General features: G+C 52.9%; 1 protein-coding gene and 1 long non-coding RNA gene across 3 annotated transcripts in view; one reads left to right on the plus strand and one right to left on the minus strand.

Moving 5' to 3' along the window:
- The window catches only part of BACE2 (beta-secretase 2), an 85,230-nt gene extending 79,960 nt beyond the window's left edge, over window positions 1–5,270 (minus strand). For both annotated transcript variants that reach the window (XM_045084481.1, XM_013061294.2), the window contains exon 1: window positions 4,846–5,270. In XM_045084481.1, coding sequence (XP_044940416.1) covers window positions 4,846–5,136 — 291 coding nt within the window. In that variant the 5' untranslated portion in view covers window positions 5,137–5,270. The remainder of the gene's footprint in view (window positions 1–4,845) is intronic.
- Window positions 5,271–5,612: 342 nt separating this feature from the next.
- Window positions 5,613–10,960, plus strand: LOC106006784. The gene is made up of 2 exons (XR_001181055.2): window positions 5,613–6,491; window positions 10,676–10,960. It is a non-coding gene; the product is annotated as an uncharacterized LOC106006784 (long non-coding RNA).
- Window positions 10,961–12,778: the final 1,818 nt, after the last annotated feature.

The raw sequence follows: 12,778 nt of genomic DNA on the forward strand, positions 1-12,778 counted from the left end.
GGTTGAAATCCTAATCTCTGTCTCTACAGTTGTAACGACGCTGAGATAAGGTCAGAACAGAGCGGGGTGAACCCTAATGCAATGACAGGTGTCATTTTCAGAAGCCAGTTTGGACCTAGAGACTTACACACGGGGTGGGGGGAGGATTTCATTTGAAGACAGGCACAGAGACGGCAGCCATAGAGCAGGGAGGCGGACTCCAGGCAGCCACCGAAGCTGGGAGAGTCAGGGGAGGGACAGGGCCCTGGCGGCATCTCCCTCGGGGTGACTGACCTCCAGCACTGCAAGAGAATATACCTCTGTTGTCTTAAGTCACCTGCTTTGTGGGATCTGTGACAGCGGCTGTAGGAGGCTAAAAGCTCAAAAGATCTCCAACCAATAAGGGAAAGGCAGCACGTGCGATCCCCTGCCCACTGCCATCACCAGTGTAAAGCCACCAGCAACCGGGATGCTTCCAGCCACACCCAAGTCCTCCACAGGTGAATGAAAATGGTTCTTTGTTTTTTTTTAAAGTCCAAGTGCACAGGGGAGCAGGAGCGAAGGGCTGGGTCTGCAGGACGGAACTGGCAGACTCCCTGACGGACACCCCAGCTCTGCCACTCACCAGGGGACCTTGGACAGATTACTGGGCCTCTCTGTGCTCTGCTCTCTCCGTCTGATAATTAAGTCGCACAACTTCCACCTCCTTCCTAGGGCTGTTCGGAGAATAAATGAGGTGATCTGTGCAAAACGCTTAGCATGGTACCCACCATCCAGTGAGCCTGGGATAAAGGTTAGCTGTTAATATTGACGGTTGTTAGTGACTTCTCAGACTGTCCCTCTAAGGTGCTTTCAGCAGGTGCCTCGGCCTGGCTTTTCTGCCTTCCGAAGGAGGACCTGCATCTTGAACTCCTCCACGACGCTCAGAGTCGCCACTACCATGTGCCACTCCCAGGAGCTCGGGGGAGCCTTGCTCTGCCTTTCCTGTTCTTCAAACCCCTGCCATCTCTCCGCTTCCCATTGTCCTCCGTCTTCACCGGCTCGCTGCGTTCCATCAAGTTTATTCTCGGTGCCCATCGCCTGCCTTTTTCCAGCCTCGCCTGCAGTGAGTTTCATGTAATTTAGGGACACTGGATTGCTTATTCTAAAAAAGACAAACTCCTAAATTGCATATACTTGGCACATATCTTCAATCCAAAGTCTTCCAAACAATTGTGTACTAAGAAGTGGTAAGCCAATGCGCCATGATTAAAATGTGAGTCCCCAAAATAATTTCTTAGCTCCTTACAGTAGAATGTTTAAACACGAAAATCGTGTTGCCGTCTGTTTCCTCCGTATTAGCGGAGATGACAGAAAATCTTTCAACAGAAATCCCTAAGGGCTTTTTGAGGCCATTACAAGGTATAGAGCTGCAGACCCTTAGCATTTCCAGGCAGATTGATTGCGTCAGGGTGAAAGCCTTTTTTTAAAATAATGGAAATTGCTATAATTATAATCACTTTAGAACACCATTATTATTATTAATAAGACCAAATTGCATGGTTCAAGTGGCTGCTGGTTCTCTACTGTTCACAAGGAGTCACGTGATGGTATCGAACACCTGGCACTCATCTCCATGCCAACGTGGCCCTGCTCTCGCACGGGCTTCGGGGCACATGCCTGTGATGTCTTCAGCGGTGGCAGGCAGAACGACGGACTCCCCCAGTTCTTGGTGGAAGCGTTCAGAAAACGAGCACATGTCCAACAGTGGGGTTTTCCCACAGGAGAGCGGGGTCTGGGCAGCGCTGGTCCTGGTGACCTTTCCCTCTCCCATGCGTCCCTGTAGCCAACGATGCAGCAGGTTGCCCTGCACAGAGGGGAGGGCTGCAGGGCGGCACGGGGCTGGAGTCCATCGCTGGTCACCCATGAAGTCCCTAACACCCTGGGCTTTAAGGTCCGGGGATCTCTCCCTGAATAGGGTAGTTAAAGGCCAAATTTTGTTTAAAAAGAGAAAAATAGGGGTGCTGGGGTGGCTCTGTCGATCAAGCATCAGCCTTTGGTTCAGGTCATGATCCCAGGGTCCTGGGGTTGAGCCCCACCTGGGGCTCCCTGCTCAGCGGGGAGTCTGCTTTTCCCTCCCCCTCTCGCTCCCCTGCTTGTGCTCTCTGTCAAATAAATAAATAAATCTTAAAAAGAAAAAAGGGAAAAAGAGAAGGAAGCGGGGAAGAAAGGGAGCAGGCAGGTATATGCCCAGTGGCGTCTAGCCGCCTAGCTTCCGGAGTCCAGCCGCGTGGACTACTCGCGGTCCACTGCCGGCTCTCCCGCTTTCTTGTCCTGCTCCCTGGGCCGGTCATTCAACCTCTCCACGCTTGTTTTCCCAACCCCTCAATGGGTATCAGAGCCGTGGGGTGGTTGCGAAGATCCCCCCAGGACAACATCCCCACGGCACGGCGCTCGACGCGAGGGGAGCCCTCCCCACGGCTAGGGACTGTTACCTCTCCAAAAACTCCTGGTTATTTAATGCCTGAATTTACAATTGCATTTTTCTCTCCACCTAAGCAAGTTTTATTTTAGGCTTAGGAGAATCAGCAAAGAATAAATGCATAACTCTTGGCCGTTAATAGAGCAGGAAACCTCACTCCGAGTTCAGAAGTCACCCCAGGGCCTGCGGCGAACATCTTGCTGGTGGCCAGAGACATTTCAGGAGGAGAGAGGGAAGAAATGAATCCCAATGTGCTTGTCACTAGTACCCAAGAGTTTATAGTAGGCCTTTGGAGAGATCGTACGCAAGGATTGTGCTATAAAACAACTTATTACTAAATCAGGCCAAGAAGGAGGAACAGAATATTTCATTCCCCGTCAAATGTAAAAATTAAATCTGGATTGTTAAAAACAGCCTTCCCTGGAAACATGCTCATCTTTAACTGAGAAATAACCTTGAATGAACTACCTCCTTGGCCAAGGTAAAGATACAAGCACTAGGCATGCAATATGATCCTGTTAATTAAACTTCATCATTTTAAAGTAAAGGTCACTAGGATGCCTGGCTGGCTCAGCCCATAGACCACGCGACTCTCAGTCTCCGGGAGGTAAGTTCAAGCCCCACGGTGGGCCTGGAGCTTACTTTAAAAAAAAATAATAAAATAAAGGTCACTGGATTAATTAATAAAGAAAAGGTATTATTTATGAAAGGCTTTTTTTTTTTTTTTTGAGAGCCCAAGAGAAATCTTCCCATTCCCCGCCCCCTTCTCTTGAGGCTTTTTTTCCCCCTTCCCGTCTTCCCTGGAGGGAGATATCTAGGACCCCTTTCATCACAGTGCCCAAAGTGCCCAAATCTTTACTTTAGTACAAAGACTTCCCTTCCACTCAAAAATTAACAAGAGCACTTCTCCACAAAGCACATATTTCATAAACAGAGAGTCATTTCCTGTTCGAAAGCTCATCCTTGGGCCACAAAAGAGGGTCATCCACAAAATACTGGGAAATCTTGGGAAGGCAGAAAGTACAAGGTTCTCACCAGGAGCGCGTGTCTTCACGTGGCGGCTCTGACCAGCAACCACACCCCTGCGGTCAAGTTAAGCTCCCTCAGCTGACACCCTCCCCCTCCCTGCCCTCCCTCCACCCGGGAAGGCAAGGCTTAGAAGAAAGGCAACCAGAGTTCAAGTTTTGAGCAGAACACATTTCTGGAGGGTTGTTTTTAAAAAGACTAATTAAGCAAGTATAGAAGTTACTCAGTAGAGTTTCTTTTTTTAAAAAGAATTAGCATGGCGCGTCTTTCCTCTTAAGCAAGTCTTGAATAATTTAATTAGAATTACACCAAAGTCATGAGTATGTTCTATTTATGGGGGAATCATAGCTGAATTGAAACTCAAATGACAATGTTAAAAATAAAAACAAAGTATCTTGGGACTGTACTCAATTGATAAGAAAAACCTGACTTCAAATCACACTTAGATCAGGTAAACGTGGAAAGGGGGGGGGGACCAAATCGACTTGGGGAATTGTTTCTCTTAAGATTACTGAGCCGGGGGTGAGGGGTGGGGGGGGGGCATTCGTTTCTTGCTACAAGAAGTGCTAATAAATAAAATCAGATTAAAATAAAAAGAAGGCTGCTGGGTTTTATTTTTATTTGGTCATCGGGAGGCCACTCGGTCCCCGGAAGCCTTACTCAGCCTGGATTTTTCCGCAGGAGCTGGACCGCATTTAGTACATTGCACACACACGTGTGCAGACGCTGGCTCGGTGCAGCGAGGCTGGGCGGCTGGGCGGGCGGGAGGAAGCCGACGAGCCAACTCTGGGAGAGCAGAGCCGCGCGGCGGCCACGCGGCCCCCTCCGCCCGCAGCCAGCGAGCCTCCGCGTACTGGGCGGCTCGGCGGGGCTCGCGCACAGATCCCACTCCAGGCACTGCGCCTCCGGAGCCGGCCACCAGCCCCCGTAGCAATGAGACAGCAAAGGGGTGGGAGGGCGGGGAGGAGATCGGGCATCCAAGGTGAGCCCCCATGAGCCACAGCATCGCGCCCGAGGCCCACGGTGCCGGCTCCCCGCTCGCCAGAAGGGCTGCCCGTTGGAGGCGCTCGCCGCCCCGCCGCTCGGAGGGGAGGGCTCACAAGTTCTGAAACACTCGCGCACACCCTCGGCTGAGCCCGGGGCAGGACGGTCGGCGCTCCGCGTCCCCAGGGCGCGCGCCCCGCTCCCGGCGCGGAGGGACCCCCCCGGTGTGTCCCCACTCTGCTCTACCGAGGTGTGGTTGGGGGCGACGCTAAACCGCGCGCACGCTCCGCTGGGCGCTCCCTCCCGAACCCCGGAAAACCCGCGGCTGCAGCCTGGGGGACCGCAGGGGTGGTGGGGCGCGGGTCCGCTGGGTGAGCGAGCGCCCGCCAACCTACCTTCTGCGGGGGGGTTCCGATCAGCATCTCCAGGTAGTAGCCACGGCCGGAGTCCCCCTGCAGGTTGTCCACCATGGCCAAGAAGTTGGCTGCGCCGCCGGCGGGCTCCAGGGCGAGCGCCAGGCCGTCGGCTTGGGGTGCAGCGCGGGGCGCGGCGGGGGTCCCGGGCCCGGGGGTGGGCGCGGCCACGCGGAGGGGCAGCGTGAGGGGTGCGGGGGCTGGCGCCGGGGCTGCGCGCAGGAGCCACTGGGCCAGCAGCGGCAGCAGCAGCGCCCGGGCCTGCGCGCCCATGCCCGCTGCGGGGCCCCGGGGGCGCGCCCGGCCCGGCCCGTCCCGTCCGGCGCTGGTGGCGGCGGTGGCGGTGGTGGCGGCGGCGCGGCGGCTCGGCGCGGGGCTGCGGGCAGGGCTGGGCGCGCACCGGGCGGGCGGCGGCCGCTGGGAGGAGCGCCGCGGAAGGAGGACCGGGGAAGCGGGAGGAGGCGCCGGAGCCGGAGCCGCCCCAGCCCGCGCCGCCAACTTGAGCAAGTTGGTCGCCGCTGCCCCCTCTGGCGGGCGGCGGCTGCCCCGCAGGAGCCGGGCCCCTCCCCCGCGGCCAAGGTCACAGCGGAGCGCTCGGTCCGCGGGAACGCACCGGGCGCGCCCTACCCGCTCTCGCTCGTGTCAGGCCGCGCCTCTCTTCCCCGGGAAACTCGAGTCCTGAATTTCCTCGGAATGCGCCCCGCTGCTACGGCCAACGGATGTGACGAGGCTCATCTGATACCAGGGGGAAAGTTTCGGGAACCCTTAAAGGGGCAGCGAGGGCCTGAACTGGCCCTGTGGCCCCGCGCGCGAGGGAGCCCCGCAGCGGTGGGGGGTGACCTGAGGGTCGGAGAGGAGAAGAGAGAATCGTCAGAGAGCCGCGAGCATCTTCGGGAGTCAGCGCCTGCCCTCGCTAAGTTCATCCCCGCCGCACTTACACCCACCCGAGTCTGGCTGCGTCTCTGGGCATTTCTAGGGCGCCGAGCCCCCGCCCCCACCCCGGATCCTGCTCCTTCCCTCTCCCCTCTCCCCACTTCGGCCCCTAGCGGCTGGGGGGTGGGGGTGGGTTGGGGGTGGCCAAGGAGAGCGCAAGAGCTTTCGAGACCTCTCCCTAGAAATCTTGGGGGGGAGGGGGAGGGGGCCTCGGCTCTCCCGGGAGGTGGTGTTCGCCGCTGGCTTTGAACTTGGGCTTCTCCTCCCCAGGACCGTCCGTAATGCAGGTGAGAAGCTGCCCGGAGCCGCTCCTTCAGCTCCCCCAGGACTCCCTCCGTCCACCGAGCAACTCGCAGTCACGATGCACAAATCAGGGCGGCCAAGTCTGGGCCGCTGCCTTCCCTCGTCTCCTCCCCCTCCGCCAGCCCTCGGCGGATTATCTAATTAATACTTGTTTAGCCGCGGACACGAAGACCAAAGAAGTATCAGTCGTGCCAACAAGGAGGGTGATTTTATTTGAGGTACTAAACGCAGGGGGTACAGCTGCACCTGCTAGAGCCCATCGATTTCTACTGAAACAAGGAGCAGAAAAATCTCTCTACCTCCTCCAGCTGAATTATGCTGGCTGTTTTAAAAAACAAACAAACCCATCTTCCAAACAGTGGGAAGGTTGGAGCAAAGCGTCACTCCTCCCTGTAAGTTCCAGCTACTTCTGTTCAAGATTTGATTTTTATTCCTGTCTTCTCAGTTTCAGAATCAGGTCTAACTCTGCAAAGGACCCCCATGTCAGAGAGCTTCAGTCGCGTCTGTGAGAATCACGTTTTCCCCAAACTCTATCCCAGATTTAACAAATCCCCAGCCTCAAAATGAAAGGCCTAGTTGGGCCTGTGATATAACCTAAATTGATATCCCCATAAATCTGCATAGTAATTCCAGACCTATTATATTCATATATTCACATTTCAAATTCAAGGTTGTAGAGGAAGTATAATTTTTAAAGAATGATTATTTATACTCCTTAGTGTCCAGTCTTGAGGGGTTTGGAAAGACGTGCAGACAGTTCTCGGAAGAACATAACCTTGTAAAAAGTGCATGGAATTTATTAAGGGCCTTGGCATTGGGGATCCCTGACGTGAAGTTCAACATCAGAGACATTTGCTCTAATAATTAAAAACCACGAGGGAAAACTTTAAAAATCAAGTCTAATTAAGGTTTGTCCTTCACGGGGCTCCTGACTCCACCCAGTGTGAGGAGTCGTTGTGAACTTTTCATTTTGAAAGGGCTAGTTTAGGTTTACGGGAAAACGGATGCATTCAAGTCCAGTCGCAGAGGAGCTCATGCAGTTTTAATGGACGGAGAGCTCTCTCGTCAGAAAAGAACGTGGGCTGAAGCGACAGCCTCAGATGACCTTGCCCTTGGCCGTCTTCATTTTATGAATGGGTTCGTGGATGGTGGTTCTTAACCCCTCAGAGCAATGGCTCTGCCTGTGTCTGGGAAACCATCATTTCACCTGCCAGGTGTTCTCTCTGAGGGGGGCAGGGAGATGCTGAGCCCGGCGGTGGGGGTTAGGGAGGGCACAGACTGCAGGGAGCATCGGGGGTCACACGCAAACAATGAATCACTGAACATGACATCAAAAACCAATGATGTACTGTATGGTGACTAACATGAAAGAAAGAAGAGAGGAAGGAAGGGAAGAAAAGAGAGAGAGAGAGAGAGAAGGAAGGAAGACAGACCCTCTGGGGCAGGCCTCTCAGGGGGCAGGATTAGAGAGTCTTTTTATCCTTCCAGAAGCTTCTCTAAGAAAGAAGCCACTTCCCATTGCATGGGTGAGCATGGGGAGGGGGACAGGGGGAGAAGGGGGACCCCTCACGCCCCACACCCTCTTCAAACTGCCCCCTTCCCCCTCCATGCCCTGAGGCCCCCAGCCACGCACTTCCTGGGCCACTCAGAAAAACCAGGGCCTACAAGTGAGACTGGCCCATCCTCCTTGGAAAGAGCAAACCTCCTGACCAAGAACTGTCCTGGGGGCACCTGGGTGGCTCAGTGGGTTAATCCTCTGCCTTTGACTCAGGTCATGATCTCAGGGTCCTGCGATGGGCTCTCTGCTCAGCAGGGAGCCTGCTTCCCCCTCTCTCTCTGCCTGCCTCTCTGCCTGCTTATGATCAATCTCTCTCTCTCTCTCTCTGTCAAATAAATAAATAAATAAATAAAATCTTAAAAAAAAAAAAAAAAGAAAAAAAAAAGAACTGTCCTGGACAGCAGACGGTGAGCGTGGTTCTTACGTCCTGTCCAAGCAGCCAACCAGGGAATCCTTCCAGAAGTACGTGCTGCGTGGCTGGGAAGATTGTCACCCATGTGTTGGCTGTCACCAGCTCTCCCTGCTAGCTTTGAGATCTTCTTACACAGCAATCCTCAAATTTGGGGTCTCAGAACCCTTCAAAAATTGGGGACCCCCCATGGGGCCCCTGGGTGTCTCAGTGGGTTAAGCATCCCATTCTTGATCTCAGCTCAGGTCTTGATATCAGGGTCATGAGTTCAAGCCCAACGTAGGATATAGAGATTACTTAAAGGCGGAGGACCCCAAGGAGTTTTTATTTATATAGATCATATCTATCAGTAGTTACCAAATTAGGGGTTAAAACAGACATTTTAACAATATGTAACAGTGTATTTAAAAATAATGCAATAAACCCATTATACAACAACATAAAATAACATTTTAATGAAAACTAATCTATTCAAAAAGCGAGAAGAATGGTTATTTTGCATTTTTGCAAGTCTCTTTATCCGGCTTAATGGAAGGCAGCTGGGTTCTCCTATAGGCTTCTGCATTCAGTCTGTTTGGAAGCCTCTGGAAAATTCTATCCAGCACATAGAACCGAACAAAAGTGAAAAAGACAACACTTCAGAATCATGATAAAAACAGTTCTGAGCTGGGAGGCCCTGCGCAAGAGTCAGAGCGGACTCGGCGCCCTGCTGTTTGGTCCTGTCTTCGGTTTCTACGTTTGCATCTCCATTTTCCGCAGGTAATGACTGCTCGGGGTCAGGTACGGTGTCGGGCTACTGGGAGAGAACAGCGGAGGAAGGTCTGGTCCTTGCCCTGACTGCAGACTCAGTCAGGGGCTCCTTCTCTCCCTGAGCGCCTCCTGCACTCAGCAAGAGGAAGCCACCGAGGCCCCTGAGAGCCCGTCAGCTCATCTCTTTATTCTCCCGGAGCTTCATTTTCTGCCTGCCGCCTGCTTCCTTCTCAGAAACTTCCAAACACGCCTGCAGCCCCCACTTCTCTTTTTTTAAACCCATCTTCATCCCACTTCTGCCGGCTACCGGCCCTTATCTCCCTCCCCTTCGAGCCGCACGCGGTGGAAGAGCTGCTTGGGCTCCTTTCCTCCTCTTCCTCCGACGACAGCCACTCCTAACCCTGCGGACCTCCACTCCCAAAGGGACGGGCCGCTCAGCATTTCTCCGTCCGCATCCCCACCCGGCCCCTGGGCAGCACTCCATGCTGGTTCCTCCGAGCCAAGCCTGGCTGCTGAGCGAGTCACCTGGGGGATCCTTCCCCTTCGGTTTGGGACCAGCCTCCAGCACTGCGAGTTTTAAAAGCTCCCCCGGTGAACCAGAAGTAGAGCACGGGAGAAAGGGAGCAGGTATCAGACGGAAGAGATGCAGGAGCCACGTGGTCCTGAATTGATTTGGAAATGTCAGAAGATATTCCTGAGATCCTTTTTTTTTTTTTTTTGAAGATTTTATTTATTTATTTGACAGACAAGTAGGCAGAGAGAAAGAGAGAGAGGAGGAAGCAGGCTCCCCGCTGAGCAGAGAGCCCGATGCGGGACTCGATCCCAGGACCCTGGGATCATGACCTGAGCCGATGGCAGAGGCTTAACCCACTGAGCCACCCAGGCACCCCTCTTTTTTTTTTTTTTAATGAGAGATTTTATCTATTTGAGATAAAGAAAGAGAGGGAGAGAGAGCACATGAGCGCGGGGCGGGGGAGAGGGGCTGGCACTCAGGGAGAGGGAGAAGCACGCTCCCCGCTGAGCAGGGAGCCCAATGTGGGACTTGATCCCAGAACCCAGGGACCGTGTCCTGAGCCAAAGGCAGACGCTTCACCGATGGAGCCCCCCAGGTGCCCTGAGATCATTCATATTTTAAAAAACAAGCTTTGGAGTGCCTGGGTGTCTCCGTTGGTTGAGCTCTGACTCTCCGTTTGGGCTTGGGTCGTGATCTTGGGATGGTGGGATCGAGCCCCACGTTGGGCTCAGCACCCAGTACTGAGTCTGTGGAGATTTTCTCCCATTCTCTTTCCCTCTCTTTCTGCTCCTCTCCCTGTTTGTGTTCTCTCTCTCTCTCAGATGAATAAATCAAGTCTTTTAAAAAAATAGTAATAAGCCTTGCTGTGTCTACTGGAAAGGGCTACATGCAATGAACACCCACAGATCCTACATTAGGGCTTCTAAATATCACTTCCCTGTAAAGCAAACTGTGCCCCTCCTCTCAAGAAGGCTGATTCCAGGTCTGGGGAAGAAACGGGGCAAGGTCACCCACGAGCATTTTGTCATCCCAGAAAGCAAGAATGTGACCAAAGACTCTGGAGGCCCTGTCCAGGGCTGGGACAGAATCAGGACAATTCAAACACCATTAAAAGGAGTAACAATAAGGGTTCAAAACACTTCAATTATGTTGAAACCTATTCGTTCATAATGTTCTTTGAGAAAGTACACCGATTATTTTTGAAGACGGAGAGGGAGCCCAATGCATTATTTTTAAAAACTGGCAGAGAAAGGAAAAGAATCAAGCATTTATTCTCTTGACTTCCCTCAACAAGCTCTACCTCAGTATAACCAAATAATTGATGAGGGGAAATTTCTCTTTATAGGAGGATTGCCACTAATAAATAAAGAAGAAATGGACTGCAACGTCGCCACTGAGCAGACCCTAATGAGTTCAGAGATCGGGGCATTGAGCGTACATGGCTGATAACTTTATACACAAAACAGAGACCACCAACATTCTGTGCTTCCTGATGGAAGTCCACAGAGCTACCAGTGAAATGTTCTCACCAGAAAATCAAACCTGAATCTGACTAAGGCTCTACAGTACATCCTGGGGGCCAGCTCAGCCCTGCTGCCTGTTTTTGCGAATAAAGCTTTATTGAAACACAGCCATGCACATGTGTTGAAGTAGTGGCAAGAGAGACGATTCGGCTTGTAGAACTAAAATATTTACTGTCTAATTCTTCACAGAAAAAGTTTGCCAGCCTTTTGCTATAGATCAAGAGAGTCCCAAAACTCTTATCAATGAGTCGTCATATAGGGTCTCACTTGAATTCTGATTGAACAAAAAGGAAAAGTTAGTTATAAGACAATTGGGGAAATTTGAACACTGGTTGGATGATGTTATGGAATTATTATTAATAATTTTTAGGTGTAATAATGGTATTGAGTGTGTGTGTGGAAGAGGTATAATTTAGGGTAGACATGCTGGTATTTATGAATGAAATGAAATTTCTTTCAAAACAATATGGGTTGATAGAAAACATGCCAGTCAGTATTCTCCGTGAAACATACAAGCTTACTAATAACTCTGTTAGCAGGCACCGTTATTATTCCCATTTTACAGATGAGAAACTGAGGCACAGAACTGATACCTGACTGCTGAGTGGTGGGACTGGGATTCCGATTCTGGAGACTTCCGAGCCCGTGCTCCTTACCTCCCCTGCCATGTGGCCTTTCTGAAGGATCACAGGATGGTCTAGCTGGAGAGGATCCCAGAACCCCTGCCTGGGGAGCATCCAGAAGGTGAAGCCCCCAGGAGATCCCGTAGGCAGCATCCCCGCGGCTCATTTAATGGAGAAGCCAAGGCCCCCCTCCTGTGCCACTGACCAAGTTAGAGCTGCCTCTCGAGTAGCCCCTTCCATGAGAGGTGACAGCATAGCAGGACAAGCCACAGGTTTATGTTTATTATGGAAACAGCACTCCAGCTCGGGTGGAGGAGAGATGGGTGGGGGTGAGCCCAGAGACTGGGAGACAAGTAGTAGGCCGCCACAGGAATCCCTGAGGTGACAGGCAGCACAGAAAGGGAGAAGTGTAGACAGAGGGGTCTCATGAGCGCTAGACAGACATGGGCATTCCTTCCGTGGGCTTGGGGCCGGCCCAGCCCTACCGCGCGGTCACACACCCGGCCTCATTCTGACTCTTGGACAGTGAGAACAGGGATGGCGGGTGTCCCCACTTAGGAGGACAGTCAAGGTCAGCAACCCCGAGCTCCCACGGACGCTGATGGCTTCTCTGCCACTCCGGGGCCTGCTCCCTGTGCCCATGGCACACGGGAGAACGTCAGGGCCCAGAGCCCTGAAGATGGGCCTGAGATCCCAGCAGGTGGTGATGAGCCAGATTCGCCCCTGGTGAGTCAGCCCCCGAAGCTGTGTTCTTTCACCTGAAGCAAGCTGCCTTCTTAAAATGACTAAGCAGGCACATTTTATTTAGGACAGAGGGAGATAAGACTCACCTCCAACTTCCCTTAAATACCAACTACCTCTCATGCGTGTGAAATAGGTACCCCCAACCAAGAAGCCTGTCCACTCTCTGCAACACAGCGGCTGGGTATTTAGGGCCCATCAGGACAACACTCCATCAGCTGGGACCCACCAGGGAAGGCTCTGCCGGGAGAGATGGGCTCCCCAACCACGGAGGTTCCCACGTGTTTCTCCACCAGCAACCCTGCTCTTGCAGCCGGTGTGGAGAGAAAGACCAAAGGCAAGTGCATAGTCCTGAGTCCCGAGCCCCGAGACCTGGGATCAACTTCTGATTTGGCCTTAGCCCTGGGATTGTGCCCAGGACCTCTCTATTGCTCCCAGACTCGGATTTCCTTCCATGTGTGTCGGGTGCCCGCCTCCGCTGCGCATTCTCAGAGATCCAGCATGGATGGGGTCCCCGGACATTGTTCAGCTATATGGATTATCTACTTGCTTTGGGGGGCT

Source organism: Mustela putorius, unplaced genomic scaffold (assembly GCF_011764305.1).
Source record: "Mustela putorius furo isolate JIRA1106 unplaced genomic scaffold, ASM1176430v1.1 tig00000765_pilon_pilon_pilon, whole genome shotgun sequence".
NCBI classification, from domain to species: domain Eukaryota; kingdom Metazoa; phylum Chordata; class Mammalia; order Carnivora; family Mustelidae; genus Mustela; species Mustela putorius.